At 38.7% G+C, this 25,176-nt stretch overlaps 1 protein-coding gene and 1 long non-coding RNA gene across 4 annotated transcripts in view; one reads left to right on the top strand and one right to left on the bottom strand.

Moving 5' to 3' along the window:
• Positions 1 to 25,176, bottom strand: part of LOC122548302 (endothelial PAS domain-containing protein 1-like) — a 101,852-nt gene that overhangs the window by 56,285 nt on the left and 20,391 nt on the right. Inside the window, exon 1 of one of the 2 annotated variants that reach the window (XM_043686831.1) lies at positions 17,412 to 17,496. The exons of the other annotated variant lie outside the window; for it this stretch is intronic. Coding sequence (XP_043542766.1) covers positions 17,412 to 17,416 — 5 coding nt within the window. The 5' untranslated portion in view covers positions 17,417 to 17,496. Of the gene's footprint in view, positions 1 to 17,411; positions 17,497 to 25,176 lie in introns of those variants that run through there. 2 annotated transcript variants of the gene reach the window in all.
• On the top strand, positions 20,049 to 24,074 carry LOC122548304. 2 transcript variants are annotated; one of them, XR_006311208.1, is made up of 4 exons: positions 20,049 to 20,237; positions 21,841 to 21,967; positions 22,125 to 22,248; positions 23,995 to 24,074. It is a non-coding gene; the product is annotated as an uncharacterized LOC122548304 (long non-coding RNA). The 2 variants fall into 2 exon arrangements; XR_006311207.1 differs by lacking the exon at positions 23,995 to 24,074 and having other exon boundaries at positions 22,125 to 22,293.

Raw genomic sequence — 25,176 nt, 5'->3', positions numbered from 1 at the left:
CGGCAGGGACAGGCCACTATAAATGCCGGAGGAAACACCACAGAAGCGCTGCACAGGAGGCTCCCAAGCACTGAGGATGTCACCTAGAGAGGGGACGAAACGTTTGCAACAAAAACTTCCAGCTCGGCGAACAGAACCACAGCAAGCTAATACTGCCATGGAGTCACAAATATTCTCAATAAGTTTTAATAGAAGCCTGTTTTTTTTTCAAATGCTGTTTGTTTGAACAAAATGATAGAACTGAATGTGTGCAATTTAGATTAACCTAATTGAAGCAAATAGCTTCTAGTTCTAACCTATGTCCAGGTATCAGCTGACACATCAGTTCCAGACGCTGAAGAAATTATGAGAAAGCCCAAGTGATAAATGAGCATTGCTGTTGATTACAACTACAGTAGCCAGTTTGTTAGCATTGTTTTACTATTGAATAAACAAGGAAATTCCTTGCTCAGCATCAAAGTATTAATCAAGATATACCAGTACTTAGCATTCTGTAAGGTCCTTTGCATAACATACATTTATGTGCTTTTAGAAACACAAACTTAACCTTTAATAAATATCCAGTTTAAGAATGTCAAGGTTGATGGGTAGCACGTATATTTTTAGAAAACTCTCATAAGAAAGTTTAAACATACAGTGCAGTCATACACAAGTATCAGAATGTGCTACATTCTTGTTTAATTGTTTCAATACAAATATATTATCTAATGGAAATTACATAAGGTTATTCAATCTTGCCATATATTTGGCAATTCCTTGGTCCTTATGGAGTCCTCTATAAACATAGTGACTGCAATCTAAAATCAATATCCTGGCACAGTTCTCAAGAGCACAGTTTGTGAATTTAGTTCCTATTTCAAATCTTGAGTGACTACCCCAATGCAATTGTCAAAGATCCTGTCACAGTAAATGTTAAACTGTCCCCATTGCCTATTCCGACAAATTAAGTCCCAGAAACATAAACTTCATCGACATGCCTTACTCAATCAACTGAAAATCACACTCGTTCATCTCAGTTGTCTGTGGATCTTACTGGGGTACAAAGTGGCACAGTGTATGTCTATACAGTAATCACCACATTTCAAATTAATCCCTTGCAAATGAATTCTTTGAGATGTTTGGGAAACATAAAATGTTATTTACATTTTCTTTCCTTTTCTTTTCACTATGTAACAATTGAATTCTTCCTGATAATTATGTTCATTAGAATGCACTGTTGGTCTTTTAAATAATTTATAAAAAATCTCTTAAATACACACATTAGATTAAATTAATGCATCAATGTTTCTCATGTTTTGTTAATATGGATCAACCGGGCAATTTATTTGAATTAGATTAATTGCTATGACTGACTAAACCAATTTCTGCTCTCTGCTCACATGCCACTTTAACCACACTTAACAGGCTGAAATTAATGCAGCCTGTTATGGCAGGAACCATGCTTTCTAATTGCAGGAGGGACTCCATGTTGTTTCTTGGAGGTGGGGAATCTATCTCTGATTAAATTGGAGAGTGGAATGAGCTAATGAGGAAATCCTGACTGCTGGCAGTATCAATCTCAATTATTTCCATCTATGATCAAATTGACTACCATCATCACTGAACAATGTGATGATGTTGCAAGGAGTTCGCAGGACTCCCGACGCACTCAGAAGGCAATTTCCAGAGGCATGGAGTAACTGGTGAGCAAATGTTTTGTGTCTAATTGATGGACCCACCATTGGGAAGAGAAAGGGCATCTGAACGCCACCCTACTGCCCTCACCACTAACCACTTCCACACCAACCACACACTTATGACCGCAACCCACAACACCCTCCATCACATCCTCATACATCTGGGGGTTGGGGTCCCATCGTGTTCATGGACCTCTGGTGGGTGAGGGCTGGCAGCATCCACTGGTCACATTGGCACCTGCAGTGATGAATAGCTACCAGCCTCTAATTGGATGACAGCATTCACAAGATGGGACATCTTTTGTGGGAGACTACAATTGTGGGAGTGGCCTGATGGTCGCCAATTATGTGTGAAGGGCACTTGATTCTATTGGACCACTCACACAGAACAGACTGGGGTTCCCTGCCAGTCGATAAAAACTAAGTTAGTGTCATAAAATCCAGCCCGATAATTCTATTAGTTCATATATATTTCATTTGTTTCATTAAAGCCCCTCTGCTTTTGTTACAATTATTCCCTAAATATTTAAACTGTGTAGAACATCAGTTTTTTTTGTAATCAGAGTATGCACTCTCACTATTCTATTCATAAATCATCCAACTCCATTATTTTGACATGTTAATTTCAAGTATCTCTGTTGTACTTTTAGCTAAGCCCTTTGGCTTTCTTGCCCAGCTTCACGCATTACAAGAGAAGACAAAATAAGTCAAAGAGACCCTTTATCTATCCATTTGCATGGTTAATGTATTATTCTGATGTAAACTATTAAATAGGTATCTCAAAACCTTACCCAGTGTTACTTTATTGGATTTTGTTCCATTATCAAATTATAAACATTGATGGTTACAAAGTTCAGTCTATACATTGCATCTTGCAATTTAAAGATTATTTTTAAGTGAACTCTCATAACCACAATTATAAGTTACACAAATTAATTTAGATTCTAATCACAATGAATAGAAATAATTATGAAATTATGATTATACACTAAATTTTATCATAGATGCATTTTAGAAGAAATTAAACAGCATTACTAATGAATTATTAAACACCTTTATTATTGTACCTTTTATAGTTGCCACATGCCCACCTTCTGCTTTCTGCTTTGTTTATTAAGCAGTATATCCTAAGGGCACCAGGAAACATCTGATTTCAATCTCTGTCAGAAGATTTTCCTGACAACACAACTAAAACAGACCCTTATATATAGTCACCTAATACCTGTTTTAGGTTCTACTCCAAAAGTTGATTGTATTGAATGGAGCAGACATTAATCATCTTTAGTTGTAGAACATTGGTCATTAGAGCTGGGTCTGACAGCAACTCTTGTATTTCCTTTAGTTTTGAACTAACAAAGGAAGATATTCCTTTAAACCAAGGAGACAGTGAAAAGAGATGGCTGCAGTTTTAAATATCATATTTACAGCAGCACAGTGTGAATTGTTTGTGATGTTGCATTTTTCTCTGACAGTTAAAGCAAAAGCAGACACCTTGGAGGTAATGGGTTCCGAGCTAAGTAACAATTGCTTGGCAACAATGTCCTGATTGGTTCCTGACCAGATGACCATGACTTGTGTAGAGCACAGAATTACACAGTCCGCAAAGAGAAAACATTAGAAAAATCTGTCTGTCTCTCTTCGGTGTAGATGTACCAGAAAGTCAACAGTGACAGTTCACTGTGTTCTACTCACTTTTCTCTGCAAATTCCTGTTGAACCAGGAGTAGAATGTCTTTAATGACAGTGAAAAGATGAATTCTCACCATTGTATGAAACAGAGCATAAGTGTGCAAACAAACCTGTTTCATCAGCAAAGAGCTCAAGGAGTTTGGAAGAAATCAACAGAAACATTGATCAACTCCTACGATCCATAATACTGTTATCAAACTGTGTTTCTCTGTTTTATTTTTGTACTTCACCCTTATTATCTATGTTTTGTCTGTCTTTGTCTCTATGAAGAGAGGAATTCAAAAAGTGTGCAGTTAGACTATGGAAAGTTATGAGTTACCAATTCATAGTATCCGTTGGTTTTCCACTGTTAATTTATAATAAACAGTCATTTTCTTGTTAAGTACAAAATTTAGTGAGAGTCTTTTAAGACATGTTTGTCAGTCAGGTAAGTTGGGGAGTTTGAAAAGTGTGATTAACTCTTTTCACATTAGTGATGACTCCAGAGATAGTGTGGGTGATTTCTGATGTATTATGCTCAAGAATCATGACAAAGTTTTGGGGCTCATGGACAGGATATTTTGGAGCAAAGACAACATAAGATTGGGTGTAGTGTTTGTAAGTCATAAAGAGATAGAAAAAAATTTGAGGTTTTGTGCTATTGAAAATGAGATGGTCCTAGAAACTGAAATATCCTTCCTGCAGTGGAAGAGCAGTTCCTGTTGAATTTACAAGAGATGCTAAAAGCCAGATTAGCTAATGAGATTATAATACGTAGAAGCAGAGGTAGGCCATTTTGTCCATTGACCTGCTCCAGTATTCAATAATATTGCAGCTGATCTGAGAACTGTCAATCCCACATTCCTGCTTCTCCCCATAACTCTGAATTCACTTGCTGAGTAAAGAGCTGTCTATCTGACATGAATATACTTAAGAACCCAGCCCAAAAAATTGCACGGAATCACTCCACTCTGACAGAAAATCATTCCTCCTAATCTCTGTCCTCAATGGGAGATCTTTAACTCTGAGATTATGCCCTCATGTCTATGACTCCCCCATAAGTAGAACCAACATCTCCATATCCACCCTGTTTAGCCCCATAGAATCTCATATGTTTTAATAAACTTGCCTCGCATTGGTCTAAACACCAATCTATACAAACCCAATTCACTCAATCTTTCATCATAAAACAATCCCTCCATACTCAGGATCAACCTCATGAACCTTCTCTGTTGCCGTTGATGCCTGTATATCTCTCCTTGGATAAAGTCTGAGATAGTTTTAGCAAAGCCTCCCCACTTTTAAGCTCCATTCCCTTTGAAATAAAGGTCAGCATGCCAGTTATTGTCCCTATAACCCACTGAATTTAGCACTACCTTTTTGTGATTCATGCACAAGAACCCCCAAATACCCTAAGTTGTGACATTCCCAAGTATCACTGCAATTTTAAAATTAATGAATGATACCATCTAAGTTCATAATTAATAGGGAGGCGAACTAGGACAAAATATACATGAAAAAAAGATGTAAAATGTGCATGTCGTTTGCAAATGACCTTAACTCAATATAGGTAAGAGACAAGTACTAGTTTTTGGTATGAAATATAAGGAAAAATACAAGACTAAATGAGGTGGTAAAACAGAAATGTGTGGGGTAAGGCACAGAAATCAGTAAAAGTAACAACACTGTTAATAAGGCTATAATCAAAGCAGAAAAAAAGCGAAACAGTTTCATTTCTAGGTTAACAATCGAAAAGGAGAAAAGTCATGTTAAATATACATCGTAAATTGTTTAGGTATTTGTACTGTGAACTGTTCAGGCTGCCAAATTATAAAAAGAGCATAGAAGCAGCAGAGAAGATATAAAAAGACCTGACGAGAAGAAGAGATTAAACCAACCAGCAGAGATTGAAGAGCCTGAGGTTTTTTTCTCTATAAGTGATTCAGTGGATATTGATCAACCATATCTAGGGGCTATTGATATAAGACAGGCAAAATGAAATCCAAAAGCAAATTCAACTTTTCTACCTGCAGTGTAGTGCGATTATGGCATTCTTTTCTGCAAGAAACAGTTGAGGCAAAAAGCTTTGATTGCTAAAAAGCTGGATAAATGCTTGAGGGAGAAAGGAATATGCTGATGATATTAGTTGCAGCATGGGTGGTTGAAGTCTTTGGTGCAACATAGACACCAGTATGTGCCATTGGGCTGAATGACCTGTTTCAGTTGTAAGGGATATGTATTAACTTTATTGCATAAACTTTTACTAATTGTAATAATTGTAAATGTTGCATTACAAAATGGATGCAAACTTACAACAGTCCAGTCACATAGCCTGTTCATTGATATCAGCTGCTTTACGGTTCTTCATGCAATATAGTTCTAAACATGAAGAATTTGCACTTACATAGTGCCTTTTGTGATCTCACTATCAGCGTTACCCTCACTGGCATACATCAACTAATGATTCGGTGAAACCTCGATTTTAAAATGGTCATCCTTAATTTCAGGTCCTTCCACAGCCTTGCTTCTCTCTATATTTGTTTTCTCATCCAATCCCACAACCCTCTGTGATATATGAGCTTCCAATTCTGGCCTCGTGCAACTACCATTTTAATCGCTCAATGACAAGCAGCAGTGCTTCAAATGCTATGACCTTTGAATTCTTGCTACACATGTCCACCTCACAACAACACTTTCCTTCTTAAACAAGCTCCTTAAAATCTACCCGATGTCATTGTACTGTCTTTTGGTCATCAGATCTAATAATTTCCTATGTGTCTTGTTGTTAAGTTTGATCTATTAACAATCTTGCAAAATGCCTTGGCACAACATAAATCTAAGTTTTTATTATAGTGGGAAGATGTGACAGCTAATTTGTACACCACAGACTCCCATGAACAGCAATGAGATATGGACTGTATAATCTGTCTTTGTGATGTTACATGAGAGTTAAGTATTGTGTGTACACCAGGGTAGCATTCCTCAGCATTTAACAAGTCTTAAGGTGTTCAGGTCACATTTAATAAATTGTATTTCCTTATAGATTATATCTCAACAAATTAATTTTTTACATACTTGTGATGCACAAAAAAAATTAAGCACTTGAATGAAAAGAATAGGAAAATTAGAACACATACGAAAAGCCTGGTCACAGTTTGACAGCATCATGTTAGCAATGTGGCTAAGCAGCAATAAACCTTTGCTGAGCTTTATGAATTTCACTTACAATGACTGAGACATGTTTCTGTAGTAAAAGTTAAATAAGCAACTAAATAATGCAATGGCTGGCCTTGAGGTTATATTTTTTTTTCCCAGGGATTTAAATCTGAGATATTTTTGGGTTTTTCATTAAAAACAGTATCTGTGCTGACGCAATTGTTGTGTGCTAGAGTCCAACAGGAAGGGGATGCTTGTTTTTCAGAATTGCACTGAGTCCTTAACCAAGCAACTGGTGAAGGATAATTGTCCTTCAAAGGAAAAGTGCTTGTTTGCATTAAATTGTGCATAAGCTTTTTACGAGGTCACTACTAAAAGGTATAATGCATTATTTTAATATTTGTAATTGGAAGACAACTGTAATATAATGTAAACAAATTAAGACATGACAGAAAGCAACCACAGCTGCATTATTATCAACTAAGCTTTTCTAATTACATTTCCAAGGTTTTAAACCCACAGCACATGCCGTATGATTGAGCAACATGAAAAGGTTGAATTCAATTACAGAATCTATTTGTAGTTTTTTTAAAAATGACAAGACTGTATCAGAAAGCAACTGCAATTTAAAGTGCTTATCGTTGCACGCCCGTGTTACTAGAAAAATAGTACTGAAATTAACACATGATTGTCAGAATCAAGAAGTGAACACTAAGTGTTATCAATAACAATCCAACCTATAGGATTGTATTTTCTCACTTACCGGCTCTTAGAGTGAGCCTCACCAATGAGGCGCTCCTTCCCTGAGCCTCAGCAATGATCCCCACCTGCAGAGCTACCAATAAGTTGATGGGTCAGTCCCGCCAGGAGGCGGCCCCTCATTCTTTATTGGATGGCAATCCTGGCTACAGCTAGCTATTTGGCTGTCGTTGGCAAAAATATCTTCTAGCTTCCTCGAGCCCCTGAAGTGTGCCTGCTTCCCCCTTTCAGCCCCGCTGACAACATTTCAGCTGCCCCTGGAAAAATTCATGGTTTTCTTCTACTTCCTTTGAAATGTCAATGAAAGTCACAGTCATAAGTATTATTTTATGACTACAATTGCTGTAGCACACTTCCTGTAACACTCTCAATGTTGACAATGACAGGGGATAGGCAGTGCATTCTTGTCCTGTTCTTCTGTTCAGTATTGTATTTTTTAAGTTCACTTGTGGGACATTGGCATCGCTGCCTGGCCAACATTTATTTCCCCTCTTGGGTTGTTCTTGAGAACATGGTGGTGAGCTATCTTCTTGAACCACTGCAGTTCATGTGCTATAGGTTGACCCCCAAAGCCCTTAGAGATGGAATTCCAGAATTTTAACCTAGTAACTGTGACGGTATAGCAACATATTCCCAAGTGAGGAACCCATGGGCATCAGATTATTGCTGAGCAGGTGCTGCTTGATGTCACTGTTGATGACACCTTCCATCACTTTGATGATTGAGAGTAGCCTAATGGGGCAGTATTTGGTCAGGCTAGATATATCTTGATTTTTGTGTATAGAACATATCTAGGCAATCTTCTGCATTGTCGGACAAATGCCAGCTTGTAACTGTACTGGAAAAGCTTCCGAGAGGCAATTCTTCTATGAGGTACCAGTTTGAGGAATGCTATGCAAACTTGTCATGCTTCTATCTTTTAAAAGCACAAGATCCATTCCTTATCTCATCAGTGTCTCCAAATGCATTGTGATAAAACCAAATAACTCAGTTTATCGCAGGTGTAATAGCTTTTGCTTGACTGTGACCCTCACTCCATGAACAGCAGTGGTTCAGTAAGGCAGCTCACCACTACCTTCTCTGGGACAGTTAGCATAATGCTAGCATTACCAGCAATACCCAAACCCATGAGCAAATTTAAAAATTATGTGTTTTATACAGTAATCTACCAAGTATTCAAATCAGAATTTTACAGATAACACCAACAAGGTGGACCTTTTCTTCTCTTTTAATTCAACCTTTATTAATAAATATCTATTTTAACCAAACAATTCTAAAGGTAGATTCAACCTTCATTGTCTGTTAATGTAATGCATAAAATATGGTTTGCAGTGAGAGAGCCTATTGCATAACTCTCAGCGTTTTGCTTTCTGCCTTATTCTGGTTCCTGCCGCTTGGAAGCTTCATTAATGATGTGGCTAGTAATATATGTTTGCTAATTCTTTTTATCATTTTCCTGTAGCATCCTCTAGTATTGCAAGAGGAAGGTTTTAACAGGATGAAAACAGCAAAATGTTGCATTGTACAATAGACCTTATTTTCTGAAACTGGGTAAAGACATTGTGTGAGCTTGCAGTAGCAACTATACTCTGTATCTACCTGTTATTACACTTGCCTTGGAGGGACTTGATGCTAACCATGCATGGGAATGTGTTCCATTTTCCAACACAAAGGTCACTCACCTTGACTCAGAGCATTCTAAAATAATATTAGGAAACAAGCTATCATGACATTGTTAGCTGCAGGTGGAAATCAGGACTTACTTGGCTCACATTTAAACAATCTGTTTCTTCCAAACTAGTTTCACTCCATTTTAATCATGCTAATCCTACTTCAAATCAGTCTTGCAAGACCTTTTTTTGAAAACAATTGCTCTAAACTCAGTTTTAATGTTGTTTAAAAGAGCAGTTTCCATTGACTATTTGGGTAACATGACAGAAATAACATTTAGATTTTGACTGACTCAAATGAGATTAATTTATGAGCTTTTAAATTAGCAAGCATATAAACTAATCGTAAAGAAAATGTATTCAGTATTTCTGCCAAAAAGTAACATATCAAGATGAAGGATAAAATGCTAATGCCAAATTTCTTCAGCCGTCCAGTGGAATACTTCCAAAGGAACAAAGCAGTGATTTATTGGCACTTCTTTCATTTCATATACTTACATTACAGGCTCCCCTATATTCAGGAGACCCAATGTAGATCGGCTGTCACTTGGTCAAATACCTTCATCCAATCAGCAGCTTCCAATCATCTGTCATCTTCATTCTTCACTCTACTTTCATTCTGAGCCTTCTGTCCTTAGCTTCCTGCAGTGATCCAATAAACCTCAACATTCGTTCAAGGAACAGAATCCCATATTTCAACTTAAGCCTTTTACAGACTTCATCGCAAAGTTCAACAATTTCAGACCATACCATTTGCTCCACTTTTTTCAGACTGTGCTGTCGATGCTAACTTTGCTTATTCCCATTTACACTTCCTCACAACACATTCTTTAAGTTTGCTTGTCCTGCTGTAATCTCTTTCTGAAGGAAGCTCAGAAACAGCCTTTCGAAGCTGTCAGTTCCCAAGGCCAGACTCCACAGAAAATCTGTCTTGGCGCTTTTAAATATTAAAAGATAAAATATCTCTCCTACTCCCTCACCCTCAACCCACACCCTTCGTACATCCCATCCATTCCATTTTATATTCCACTACCCATCTCTATTTGTCCCTCATATTCTCGTGCCGTCCAAGGTCCATGTGTCCTTACCCTACATTCTTTATAGTCCCTACGCCAAGCTATGACCATTCCCATTCTCCCAGCCCTTTATAGCCTCTATGATCATCTACCAATCATCCTAGCACTTCTTACTTCCTATCCTATCACCCTTTATCCTTCCTCACCAGATCACCAAGTATTGATCATGAGCAAACCACAGGAACTATGTTGACAGTTTCTACTGATGTGTCATTATGGGAAAAAAGACCTCTCATTGTAACAAGAAAGTCAATGCATTGAAATTCATTCAACTAATTCCTTTATGAAAACAAACATTTCTCTTAACTGTGTTACTCTCGTTTTCAATTCCCTATGTCAACAAACTTTCCATTGAATTAACAATTGGAGTTGGCACTCAAAATGCTCATTTTATCGGCACTCCATTGTGAAAATGACAGCTTGGGAAAACAGTCATGCAGCACAAATCCCCTAATGGTTTTGTATGAACAGATGCCCTGAAATACTCGATATTTTGCTAAACACCATTGATTTTCATTTGGACTGTTCCTGGAAAGTTTTGATAGTCCCAATAAGTTTATGAACTTTTTTAAGCATGGCTTTCCACAGAGGGTGCCTTTTTTCTCAGAGGTTGCTTAACATCCACCAACACAAAGGGATACCATACCTCGTCAAAGGAGGAGAAATACAAAACTTTCTTCCAGCCTTCATCACTCACACTCCTTCATCACTACCCTCACCTCTACACCGCTGTGTCACTCATGCCAACTCTTGCAATCAAATGTCTTCCATACATTTCCCATGGCCCTTTATACCCCTATGCCAACTTCATATATCTCCTTCCATCCCTCTTGAGTTGGTCACTCTGACAGCAGGTTTGTGTTTGGGACATTCAATGCCTGTGTCCAGTCCCAAAACCTATGGAAAATTCCTGCCCGTTAACTTGACTTTCCTCTCTACAGATTTTGCCAGACATGCTAAGATATTCTGTTTTTACCTAATCATGGAATTTAATCTTATAAAATAAAACAAACATTCAGTCTGGATGATCTAGTTGTAATGATAAAGAAACTATTAGCATTCGCTGTTATTGCCATTGTGAAATTGACCACAACTTCTTCCGTCAGCACGTGTACACCAGAATGTAGAATTCCAGAGATTGTTGGCAGTGATTCCTCACTCTTCCACAGGGTCCACTGATAAACGCTCCCCCAGCTGGAAGACTTCAATGTTTTTGCTATTAATCTCTCTATAAAAATCCTTGCAAAAGTTATAGTTTGTTGAATGACTTGTAACTGGGTTCCCAAAAGTGTAATATTATCATGATCTGATAACATTAATAAATTTTAAACAATCTCTCCAACCTAAAAATCTAAGCTCTTGTCTTTGTCCTTGACTGTGAGCATTGCTAGCAATATCAGTATTTATTGTCCATTCGAACTGGCCTTGGGAAGATGACAGTGAGTTGTCACCTTGAACTGCCACAGTCTATGTGTTGTAACTGCACCAAAAATGGTGCTAAGAAGAAAGATCCAGAAACTTCTTTGTTTCACATTTTATTTATTCAGATTAAATTTTGAGGCATGTTAATTTTTTCATGATGATACATATTCTAATATAATTTCATCTATTAAAGAAACTTGCAACTTCAACCACAATCCCATGCAAATGTCACAATCTTTATCTCTTTAAAATGGTTATAACATGAAGGATATTTAAAATATTGCAGTACCTAGTTTTTGCTTTGTAAGAATTCCTCAATATGGTTGGCAGCTTGGCCGACTTGATAAAATCACAGTTGCTGAATACCAGGAACTCCTATAGTTGGGAATACAGTCAAATTAACATCCAGTGGGAAAGATGAAATCCATGCCCTAGAGATCTATAGATTATGCCTGGGGAGCTTTCTCTAGGATTAGGTGTAGTGCCATTATTTTGTCATTGACTTCAAAATCTAGCTGCTACTATTGTCATCGCTGAGACTTCGATAAAACATATTGTACTGGGGGCATCATTTGTTCTTGTTGTCATAGTTAATTTAAAGTAACCCTCCAGAATCACTTATCTCTACCTATTTCCTAACTACCTTCTGAACCTCTAGAAGTCTTCTGCTCATCACCTTGTTTCAAAGCCGCATCTTATTTGTTGGAGCATTTTCAGCTGTAAACATAATGTTGGGGTACAGGTCTCCAATGAGCGATGAATCTAGCAATGATTTGTGCAACTTTAAAGAACATTAGCATGAGTACCAAACAGGCCTATCTACAGCACATTATTCAATATATGCCAAACATTCACTTATTTTATAATAACTTTGACCAATAACTGGGGCATGTTGGACATGCTTTGAATTGTAGTGGTAAACCTGTAGAAAAATCTATCAGATAAAGAATTTCAGGAAGGAAGCTCTCAGCAATCTACAGCTTGTTACAGTTTGTTCCAACTATTACTTTAATTAGCCAATATTTCCATGACCCCATCATAAATTTGCAGTGATTTTTTTATGTACGTTGGAAAACATTGTTTATAAATAAATACGAAATCTTGGCAGAGAGACCAAATCCTTTGGGAGTCAGTTGTTAAACTCTTTGAGATTGACCTTTACTATATCAAGCTTGCGAGCAGTTTTCTCAGGGATAATTTGCCACAGGGTAAATGGTCAGTGCAACAAGCTAAACAGATGGTTAAATCTTGGATTCTGTCAATCCCCTGAGTCCTTACTGAGCATTCCTGCTAGGCAGAATACCAAAATCATTTCCCCCTAAACAGAATACCAAAACCATTTCCCCTTAAAAGACATTTCCCTCTGAATTCCATATTATTTTTATTAAAAAATGTTTCTTGCTTAACAAAACTCAGATTATGAACTGAAAAGTGGATATACATCATATTGTCTGCACACCCTAATACTTTTGTCCCTGAAGATTTAATGTACATCACAAGGATGTTTGCATGGTGGAATCTACTGTGTAGTATTTAGATTAGATTACATTACAGTGTGGAAACAGGCCCTTCGGCCCAACAAGTCCACACCGACCCGCCGAAGCGCAACTCACCCATACCTCTACATTTACCCCTTACCTAACACTATGGGCAATTTAGCATGGCCAATTCACCTGACCTGCACATCTTTGGACTGTGGGAGGAAACCGGAGCACCCGGAGGAAACCCACGCAGACACGGGGAGAACGTGCAAACTCCACACAGTCAATCGCCTGAGGTGGGAATTGAACCCAGATCTCCGGCGCTGTGAGGCAGCAGTGCTAACCACTGTGCCACCATGCCGCACACCAAAGTGTGGCATAAACCGCATTACAACATTTTCCTGTTGATAATTAATTTTCCTGCTAATATATTGATTCAATGACCTTTAGGAACAATCATTTTTTTTTGTTGAGTTTACCACAAGCATTACAATTACAGCACTATCTTGGACAATAATTATTGGCAATAAAAGCATAATGCTCTCGGAATCTGAAACAAAAACAGAAAGTGCCCAAACACTCAGCAAGTCAGGCAACATTACAGTGAGGGAAAAACAGAATTAACATTTTGAGTTGAAAATAATTTCTTTAAAACTGAAGCAATCTTGGAATGTGCTGGATTAAATGTCATTGCAGATAAAAGAACAGAAGAGATGATTTTTACGAAAAGGGAGATTAAATGACTAAGTCATACAACAAAGAGCAAAGAATAGATATAGCAATGAGATAAAACACTTGTTCAATGTACAACTAACAGATTTAATTACAATATTCCTTCATGAATCTCGACTTAATGTCTAATTTTATCACAATAATATCTGGAATAAAAGCAAGGACTGAATTTTAAGGAGAAAATGCTTCCTATCCTGAGCAAAGAAGAGCAAAGAACAAAGAACAGTACAGCACAGGAATAGGCCCTTCAGCCCACCACGGCTGCGTTGATACATAATGCCTCTCTAAATTAAAATAAGTTCTGTCTGTACGTGGTCCCTATCCCTCTATTCCCTGCCTATTCATGTATCTATCAAGATGCCTCTTAAACATTGCCAATGTATCTGCTTCTACTACTGCCTCTGACAGTCCATTCCAGGGTTCTTACCACCTTCTGTGTAAAAACTTGCCTCTCTCACTTCATTTATATTTTATCCCTTTTACCTTAAACCTATGTCCCCTAGTAATTGACATTTCTATCCTGGGAAAGTGACTCCGACTATCCATTCTATCAATGCATCTCACAACTTTATAGACTTTTATCAGGTTGCCCCTCATCCTGACATTCAAGCGAAAATCAATTAAGTTTGTCCAACCTTTCCTCATAGCTAATACGCTCCAAACAACATCCTGGTAAATTGTTTCTGCACCCTCTCCAAATCTTCCATGTTCTTCTGGTAGTGAGGTGACTAGAATTCATCACAATTTTGCAAATGTGGCCAAACTAAAGTTCCAAACAGCTGGAATATGAATTGCCAATTTTTATACTCTGTGCCCTGTCCGATGAAGCAAGCCATATGCCTTCTTGACCATCTTACCCACTTGTGTTGCCACTTTCAGGGAACTATGGACCTGTATGCTAAGATCCCTGTGTAATGTTTCTCAGGGGTTTGTGATGTAATGTATACCGCCCTCCTGCATTAGATCGTCCAAAATGCATCACCTCATATATGTCCAGATTAAACTCCATCTACCATTTCTCCTCCCATGTCTCCACCCTATCTATATCCTCTGGCAATCTTCCTTTCTATCCACAGCACCCCAATCTTTGTGTTACTTATGAAACTTACTAATCAGAATACCTACATTCTCTTCCAAAAAAAGGGTGTGCAAATCCACAGACCACTGAAGGTGGCAGTGGAGATAGATAAAGTAGTTAAGAAAAGGCTTATGGCATGCTTGTCTTCATTGGAAGAGATAGTCAAGTATAAGGATAGACAAGTTATGCTGCAGCTTTATCGAACTTTAGTTAGGCCACGCTTGCAATATTGTGTACAGTTCTGATCACCACATTGCCAGAATGATGTGAATGCTTTGGAGAGAGTACAGCAAAGATTTACCAAGATGTTGCCTGATATGGGGGATTTTAGCTATGAAGAAAGTTTGGCTAGACTGGGTTTGGAGGAATGCAGGAGGTTGAGGAGCGACCTGATAGAAGTTTATAAGATTGTGAATGGCATGGATGGAGTGGAAAGTATGAGACTTTTTTTCCGGGATGGAGAGTCAATGGATGGGTTCAAGGTGTGGTAGGGCAAGTTTAACAGAGATGTCCAAGGCACATCTTTTACACAAAGGGTAGAGAATGCCTGGAATGCACTGCCAAAGGAGGTGGTGGAAGCAGACACAACAGCAGCGTTCAGAAAGCACCTGGACGGATACAGGAATAGGAAGAGAATAGAGGGATAAGGATGCTGTAAGTAAAGACAGTTTTAAAAGGGAAGGGCAAAGTGTGTTGGCGCAGGTTTGAATTGCCGAAGTTCCTGTGCTGTAATGTTCTTTGCTCTTAAACATCAGGGGTCCCAGAACTGATCACTGATCCCCTTCAGTGATCACTGATCATCTCCCTTCAGAAAAACACCTTTTCACCACCACTGTGTCTTCTATGACTAAGCCACTTTTGTGTCCATCTTACCAACTCACTGTAGATCCCATGTGACTTCACGTTCTGTATAACCTGGCATGAGGGACTTTGTCAAAGTTCTTGTTAAAGACCATGTAGACATTATCCACCAACCTGCCCTCATCATCAATCACCTTTGTCACTTTCTGCAATAACTCAGTCAAGTTTGTGAGACATGATATCCCTTGCAAAAAGGTGTGCTGCCTATCGCTAATAACTCCATACTTTTCCAAATGCGAGTAATCCTGTCTCTAAGAATCTTCTCCAATAATTTCCTTATCACTGTCATAAAGCTCACTGCCCTATAATTTCCCAGATTATCCCTCTTGCCCTCCTTAAACAAAGGACTAACATTGGCTAGTTAGCATCTGAAATAAAGATTTCTCACCTTGTGTAAGATACTTCAACGTAACTGTTAAAGAAACCGAACTTAAATGTTCAATATATTTTGTCAGATAATGAACAGCTTATTCCCATTTTCAGAATTTTGTTTTATTCCACAATTGTGATTTTTGCACACTCAGTAGCTGAATAATCAAGCATGCATGTTTTGGTTTTAATTCCACAGCATATAACATTTTGCTGTCACTAAAAGCCATGTACAGCGGGAAATACTGCCTGCTGCCAAAAAACGTAGTCTTCATGAAGATCCTTGACACTTCCAGCTCCATGTCCACCTCTTCCTCAAAATTTCCTGTCTGGATCCCTTTAGTGCAGCTTCCATTCTTTTCAGAGTATCAATGTGTCCCTAGTCAAACTTAAAACCTAGGTTACTATGACCCATGGTGTTTTGTTATTCTTTCTGTGTCGTCTATCACTAAGCTAGTTCTGTATCCATCTTACCAGCTCGCTGTAGATCCCATGTGATTTCACATTCTTTGTAACCTGGCATGAGGGATCTTGTCAAAGTTCTTGTTAAAGTCAGAGTTCAATATACACGCATTCATCAATGTCACCCACCACCCTATGGGATTGTGCTTGCTTGTTTTCCATTATTACTTACTCAAATGTATCTCTGGCAAACCTGTTGCTTCCCTCCCACTTTGGGCCACTCTTAATTGTCTATCAATGACCCCTTCCTCTGACAGCATCCTTGATGTTATCAACCACTGGCATGGGATATGTTTTCACACCAACTATAAACAGTATCCTTTAGGAAGGCTGTCAAGGCCTTGGAGGAGATGCAGAGATTTACCAATTCGAGAATCATGTCACAAGATTAGAGTAGCTAAAATTACTCTCCTTTGAGTAAAGAAGATTATGAGAAGATTTAATAGAGGCATTCAAAGCTACAAAGAGACTTGATAGCATTACTAAGCAGAAACTGCTTCCACACATGGGAGGCCGAGTACCCAATGGACAAAGATTTAAAATGATTGGCTAGAGGACCAGAGAGAAATTAATTGGTTTTGTTTTACACAGTGAACGGTTCTAATCCAGAATACCCTGCCCGCAATGTTATTGGAAGCAATTTCAGTGCACTAACTTTTAAACAAAGATGGAATATAAAGTTCAAAAAGGAAATGCAATGGTCTCTTTCTGTAGTGTAAGAGTCTGCAGATTGAATCCAGATAGCCTATCAGAGGCTCATTCTTGGACAAGTCGACATCCTCCAGGATCAGCAACAGGGAAGCGCAAAGCTACCAGGTATCATGCTCACTTCCACTGTCTGGGGGATTATCTGTCAGTCTGTTCTATCAGTCCATTATGAAATCTGATTTTTGTCCCAGTGAACTAGAACTTCTCCATTCTGACAGATTAGCATTCAAGCGATGAATACAACCTTGCCTTCATTCTCTTCTCACTCATTACATCATTGATAGTATCACTTACTGCATTTGTCCAAGACTTCCTGCTTTTAGTTCAGGTTCTCAGCATCCATAGTTCAGATTCCCAGCATCCACAGTATTTTGCTTTGAATGGAAAAGGATCTGCTTGTTTCTGAACAGTTTTATATAAAACAAACAACAATGGCTAGGGCTTAATTGTGGAAGGAAATTGGAGCATAAAACCTGGAGTAAAAATGAGAATTACAGTCTTTGATGCATCCATAATTACCATTGTTAAGATAATATTTACTTTGTTATCCTTAACTTAAAACAGAAGAGGCTGGTCAGCCAGTTGGGAGACAGTGAGGTCTGCAGATGCTACAGGTCAGAGTTGAGAGTTTGTTACTGGAAAAGCACAGCAGGTCAGGCAGCATTCGAGGAGCAGGAAAATCGACATTTCGGGCCAGAGCCCTTCTTCAGGAATGAGGCTGGAAACCTCGGGGATGGAGAGATAAATGGGAGGGTGGGGGGCTGGGAAAAATGTAGCTGAGAGTGCAATAGGTGGATGGAGTGGGAAATCATCCTTACACCCACCTGCATCCACCTATTGCACTCTCAGCTACCTTCTCCTCAGCCCTAACCCCCTCCCATTTATCTTTCCATCCCCGAGGCTCCCAGCCTCATTCCTGATGAAGTGCTCTAGCCCAAAACGTCGATTTTCCTGCTCTTCGGATGCTGCCTGACATGCTGTGCTTTTCCAGCAACACAATCTCTGTTCAGCCCATTACCCCTGTGCTTACTTTACTAAAGGGCATTTTTTTCCGTTACAAGTTTATTTTCAATTTCTTTTTGAAAATTACCATTGAATCTGCTACTACCTTGCCTTATCTACTCAGGTTATCTTGTAATACTTTACACAGCCTTTGAAATAGAGTGAAGGATGAGTGCCGCAGAAATGAGCATTTCGATGGAACATCATATAGGAGAACACTAATTACTCCCATAAAGAGGATCAATAGATTACCAGAATTACTGAGTCACTGTCTTGGGAGTATGGTACTGGTTTCAATGTTCCAATGAATCTACCAATCTCCCTCAGGGTGACAGCATTCATCATTCCTACCCTGTTATTCTACTACTGTCTTTGCTGATGCCCATCAACCAGGTGCACCATAATGCAGTCCTTCCCTTAACTCCTGCTCCTCAGCTGCTTCCAGTGTAGCTGCTGGCACAGACTGTCCTCTCATGTGCGTGAGGTTGGCCTGCCCTATCACACTAGCAGTGGCAGCATAGCTTTCATTGTCAGCATGGTGTGTGCGTGTGTGTCTGTGTGTGTGCGCACACGTGTGGGTTATGTATTGGAGTCACATGTCATGTGGTGAGCAGATAACTTTGATGTCTAGTGACCAGCCTTTGGCTTTCCAAGGTAACTGAAATGCAGTTGGCACGGCAGGCCACTGCGGAATGAAGGCACCATGACTGCTGCCATGGAAATCCATGGCAAACCTGAAACCCAGGGTGTAGCATTCTCACTCTGCCGACCTCCCTCTGGCAAGGGCACTCATTTACAAAAACAGGAAGTGATGGCTTGGTGGTATTATCTCTAGAATATTAATCCAGAGACAAGGTAATTTTCTGGGGTCCTGGGTTCAAATGTTCATATGTCAAATGTGGAATTTGCATTCAATAAATATCTGATGATATCCATGAAACAATTAATAGAAAAAATGCATCTGGTTCAAAACCTTTAGGGAAGCAAACTGTTGGCCTTTCCTAGTCATGTCTCCACTTGACTCCAGAAACCAGTAAGTTGGTTGATTCTGAACTGCCCTCTAGGCAATTAGTAATGGACAATAAATGGTGGCCTGACCAGTGACACCCATATCCTGTGAATGAGTTGTTAAAAATTCAGCCTTCTGCAGAAAAGACAATCCCAGCATCCCCAACACTGTAGCATTTCCTCTCTACTGCACTGAAGTCTATATTGCATTTTCACCTGGCAAAGGAGCAGTGCTTCAAAAGCTTGTGATCTTAACTGAACCTGTTGGACTATAACCTGGTGTCATGTGAATTCTGACTCATTTGGGTATACACTGCAGTGTATATCATACAGGAATAAAACAATTAAAATGGAAATATTTTATGCAGTGTAAACTCCAATAAAAACTGGGAACATTCAGTGCATCTGCTGCTCCAGTTCCAGTAGAATAGAGTGCCACTCCAGGTTTTAATTTTAAAGGGCAAACCATTCAAGGGAGGCGCCTGTGTCAGATGTTCTACAGTGATTCCAGTCAGCGACAGATAAGAGAGAACTAATTATCCTATTGGTTGTAAACAAGTGCCCAAGAAAGAGCTTATCTGATTTTAAAAAGGGCCTGCTTGTAGTTGTCTTAGGTTGACATGCATGATTCCACATAAAGATTACTGTACTGACTGGTGTAAACAAGAAATATTTCGACTTTCAGAGGCACTCCAACCTCTGATGTATGTTTACAGCTCACCATTTTACGGAAAAATATCTCCTTTGTAACACAGTCCACACCTACGGTGCCTTTTTTAATGGCAGTAAGAGACTATAGTTCTGATTTCAACTGGATGTGTGAGTGAGAAAGCTATGAATGAGTGTGAGGCTTGCCTACACGACTACTTTAACTTCCAGGCTTCACGTAAATAAGTTAAGCTTGACTTCTGACCCTAACGTTGGGTCAACTGATGTGGTAGAGGTGGGCAAGCATACCACGAGGTCCTTGGCATCGAATGGCTGGAATGGTTCCTCAGTAATGGATTTGAACATGTTATGCAGACTTCAGTGCATCACTGAGGAAAACACACACGCTGAGAAGGGCAAGTTCGGAGAGGTCAAGAGATTCCACAGGGGAATGTGGTATGGGTGAGTATGTCTGGCCAGAGAAAGCCCTTGTATGTTTGTGATTCAGAGGTGCTCTCTGAAACAATCATATAGGTCATGCTAGTGATGAAAATGTTGTTTCTTCAATGATGTGTATTCCACATGGCTATCTCCTCTCTTATGTGGTTTCTATGCAGAATGGATTTAAATCCTGACCTACAGTTTCCATTTAGAATATAATTGACAGGCAAGGAGAAGTCAAAAACATCTCCAATACGATCTAAGTAGTGTTCAATGACTATCTCCATTCTCCGAGAAACACAAAGAGAAGAAAGTGGGATTAAAATTCCATCCATTCAGCCCAAAAATTGATTTGCAACTCTCAGTGCCAAATGATTTGATAATTTAAGTCACTGACTATATTATTGCCAAATGCAGAAATTACTAATGCATGATAAATCAATTCTAACCTTATCCAGGTTTGCCAAATGTCACTTGCTAAATGCTAAGGTTATTATTAATATGGTTGGGCCCTTTTTTAATTCATTATGTTTTTCATTCTGTCTTGAAACTGCAAAATTGCAATCAAAAGATGCATCGCAAATTCAAAAAACATGTAAATCAATGTCAGCTTCTAAAATAGATGACTGTTAAGTCAAACCTCACTCCAGGACTCCCTAAATCATGTAGACTGACTGCACTTTCAGTGCGGTACTGAGGCACTGCTGTTTTGCCAAAGGAGTTAGCTTTCAGATGTTTTGAGAGTAATGCCATCATTTGTACCAGCTGGTTTCAGTAATCCAAAAAGAGGTACAATTTCTGAGGGATCAACTGTCAAAACTCTTAAAATTGCTAACATTGACAGCTAGAGTTGCATCAGGGGTTCTGGCTGTACTATTGCAGCCTGTTTGTTTCAATGTTGGAATTATAAAGAGCTGGATGATCGCATTCCAGATGTCTCATATTTTCACCAAGGCTGGAATTGCTAACATGAAGTGCTACAATTTCTGCTGATAATGGTAAGCAGAACAAATATCTTTGATGCAAGAATGACTTCATTATGCAACATCAATTAAACATGAAGGGTCTCCTTATGTTTTGTATCTTAAAATTAATTTAACTTTTCTGAATTAAAATATTGAAATAATGGTGATACACTGTTGTAAGTAAATCAGCATTATTTTAAAGATTTACGCCTATGTTTTGCAGAAAAATACCAGATATTTCACTCATTGAAAGTACAAACACTAAAGTTCCACGGGTAACTCCTAATGTTAGCAGACCAGTAGAGCCTCTGCACAATTTCAAAACAAATTTCATTCAACTTTCTTAAACATTTTGATATTCCTGCAGTGCTGTGATGGAGGTAACAATAATTTGTGTTTCTACCAAGTTTCTCACGTACAGGAGAACACATCCAGTGCTTTGCATTATGAAGGATAAAAGTGAGTGCCTGGGATGAAAAAGAATAGTAACACTGGAAAACTGAACCCAACCATTATCTGTAACTCTCTTTCTCTCATTAACTCGATATCCCCATTTTCCTCTTCCTCCTAAATCTGCCCTGATGAAAGCCAACCGTGAGATGAGATATTTGATCATTATTCCTAATCTTTCCATTTTTGTTGAATTTGCTTCTGTGCAGTAACTTGTGACCTTTCTCTACATGAAGCATGCTGCATGTTGGTGTTATTTTGTGGAGCTACTGAAACAAAAAGGAGAGAAGAAGGAAAGCGGTCAGGCAGAAAGAACTCGGAAGTGAAGTCCAGGAGGTGAGTGATGGAATGAGAATCTGCCAAGTTTGGACTGAAAGAATTGGTTAACAAGGCTGCTGGATGGCAGTGAGGACTGAAAGAAATCTTCAAGCTGCCATGTGACAAAGCCACTGAAGGATTTCAAAGTTGCGTTCATGTCCTCCTACCTGTGTAGATCACGTGTTTGGGAGGTGCAATCAAAGAAATATTGACAAGTTCCAGTGTATGTTGTCGATCATGCACACTGCAGCCACATTGTGCTAATGATGGAGGTGACAAATTTTGAAGAATATGTACAGGTACTGATCAAGTCAGTTGCTTTGTCATGAATTGTATAAAGCTTCTCAAATATTGTTGGAGTTGCCCTCAATCTAGCAAGTGGAGAATATTCCATCACGCTCTCAAGTTGTCTCTTATAGATTTGAACTGATTTTCAGGAGCCAGGATATTAGTTACTCGCTACTATATTCTAGCCTTTAACCTGCTTTTCTAGCAATAGTGCTTATATGGCTTTTCCAGTTAAATGTTTGGTCAATATTCATCCCCTGGATAGAACTGGTCAGAGATTTGATTATAACAAAGACAATGATATATTGCAACCTATATATGCAATTTCTACTTGGAAAACAAGTACGATAAAATGAAGACAGTTTCTGGACGAACCAGCTGAAATATCTTCCACTATAACTGAACTAAATTCAACATTGTTGTAAACTACCTGTAATCTATCATCATCCATTGCCTCTGATCAAACATCAATAAAAATTGAAACAAACATGAAATAATGCTTTTGGCATACCTTTTGTGCACTGTTATAATGTTTTGAATATGATTATTTGCATAGTCATAGACCTCTTTGTAAATTCATGTATATTATCTTCAAACCTGATGACTCAACAACTGATATATTTCATTCCGCATACCAAAGAGTGCAAGATCATGTGACATTGTGATGATGCAAACTGAGTCTCTTTATTATATCACACAATCAGACTTAACCCCTTAAAGTACAGGAAAGATGTGTGACCACAAGCCAACATTGAAGAATGGCTGCATCAGAAAAAAATGGAGGATGCTAACTTTGTCATTCCCATCACCAATGTGATACGATTAAGATCCATAGCGTGGAACATTAGGAATTTATTATCATCAGTTCAACCAACCACCAGATTTCAGTAATTTGCACCATGGGAATCAAAATACTATTGCTTTGTTGGAATGTTGATGCTCTGAATTACTGCCCCAATTCCATGTCATTTTGGTTATGTTAAAAAAAAACATGATCTGCATTCTTTTTTAATAACCAGAAGATATTTTCCCTGGAGTGTCAGAGGCTGAGGGGTGACCTTATAGAGGTTTATAAAATCATGAGGGGCATGGAATAGGGTAAATAGGCAAAGTCTTTTCCCTGGGGTCGGGGAGTCCAGAACTAGAGGGCATAGGTTTAAGGTGAGAGGGGAAAAGATATAAAAGAGCCCTAAGGGGCAACGTTTTCACACACAGTGTGTTACGTGTATGGAAATGAGCTGCCAGAGGAAGTGGTGGAGACTGGTACAATTGCAACATTTAAAAGGCATTTGGATGGGTATATGAATAGGAAGGGTTTGGAGGGATATGGGCCGGGTGCTGGCAGGTGGGACTAGATTGAGTTGGGATAGCTGGTCAGCGTGGACGGGTTGGACCGAAGGGTCTGTTTCCATGCTGTACATCTCTATGACTCTATGACTCTAAGAACAAAAGGGAAAAAAATATGTTTAACAAGCTCCATATTTATATGCAGCAAGCTATTTTTGAGTAATAGATAAAAGTGACACAAAAACTGCTGGCACTTTATACTTTGTAACTTTGAAACATTGTTTCAATCCTAAACAACATGGTACGTGTCAAGTTTAACGTTCCATTCGGATAACATCAAACTTCAGCCTTTGTTCATTCATTTGAAATGACCAGAATTTTCTTTAATGTAAATATAATCCTCTGTCGTAAAATAACCGTGCGGTGTTTCATTGTTTACTGGTGTCTACACTTTTGTAATTCACAAATAGGACTTGGACAGCAATCCAGCCAGAAATCATGGTTATGCAAGAAGCAAGGAAATATTACGCAAGTCCACAGGAAGTTGGAGGAGACAGTTTTCTGGGCAGGCCTGGTGAAAAATCTGTGTGAACTTCAACTGACAAGCAAGAGTTCAACAATAAGGGCCAAATCAGTGGCAGTCATTCCTACTGCAAGAAGGGAATTTACAATACATACAGCGTGTGGGCTGTAATCCAGAACTTTCTGTACTTGATCAACAGGCGTACAGCCTCTCTACTCCTACACTTCATTACTAAACACTGATTAACTACTTAAATGACCATGGGTACATTGTCGCACAGAAGAGCATCTGGTCAGTTATGTTTATCAATTGAACTTCCAAATTAGTTCCAGATTACAATGCAATAGTACACATTTCAGCCCAATATTTGCCAGAGATTGAAATCATATTGCAATGCACAAATGGCCATGTTTAGTTTTTTTTATTTATGAGGAAATACTATTTTCCCCTGTATTTCCAAACCCCATGACATTTTCCTCTAGCCATTTTGCAGGTTGGGAATACTTCATGTAGAAAATGCACACATGACGCTCCAAGGTTGGGTTCCACATTTCAAATGGGGAACAAAAAAAAATCAGATTTCCTCCTGCACAGCGCTTTTTATCTAGTAGCACAAGGTTTTGAAAGCCCCTTAAAAGCGCACCAGGATTGGTAGTTTGTGAAGGAAATGGAAAGCCCTGGGGAAGAGTTTAGAATATTCTGAATGGTAAGTGGAAAGTGTTTTCATGTCTTAAAATGCTATATGAAGTGCTCTGTTGTAATGTACATACATTTTTGATGTATCCTAATGAAACATCATATCAATCTGTGTTTTAAAGGTAAGTTGACCCTTACATTGGCAGACCTTGTGAATTTATTCACATGCATTACAGTACTTTTCCAATGGAGAAAGCACCATGATGCAATGAAAAATGTATTAAAATGTTTTGTCACGCTGTGCTGACATGTTTTCAACTGTGATGTAAGTGTCTCAAGTTCATTTAAAAAAGGCCAGTTTTGCCACTTAAAAAAATTAACCATTTGCTTCCCTGCCTAGATTAGCAGGCAGTTTGCTTTAAATTGAATTGAGTACTTATCCTTTTCTTTAGAGCAGTCCAATATCTTGGCATTAATATAACTATTAGCAATG

This window comes from Chiloscyllium plagiosum, unplaced genomic scaffold, assembly GCF_004010195.1.
Source record: "Chiloscyllium plagiosum isolate BGI_BamShark_2017 unplaced genomic scaffold, ASM401019v2 scaf_229, whole genome shotgun sequence".
Lineage (NCBI taxonomy): Eukaryota > Metazoa > Chordata > Chondrichthyes > Orectolobiformes > Hemiscylliidae > Chiloscyllium > Chiloscyllium plagiosum.
The sequence above is the reverse complement of the archived record's forward strand: the minus strand, read 5'-3'. Positions and strand labels throughout refer to the sequence as shown.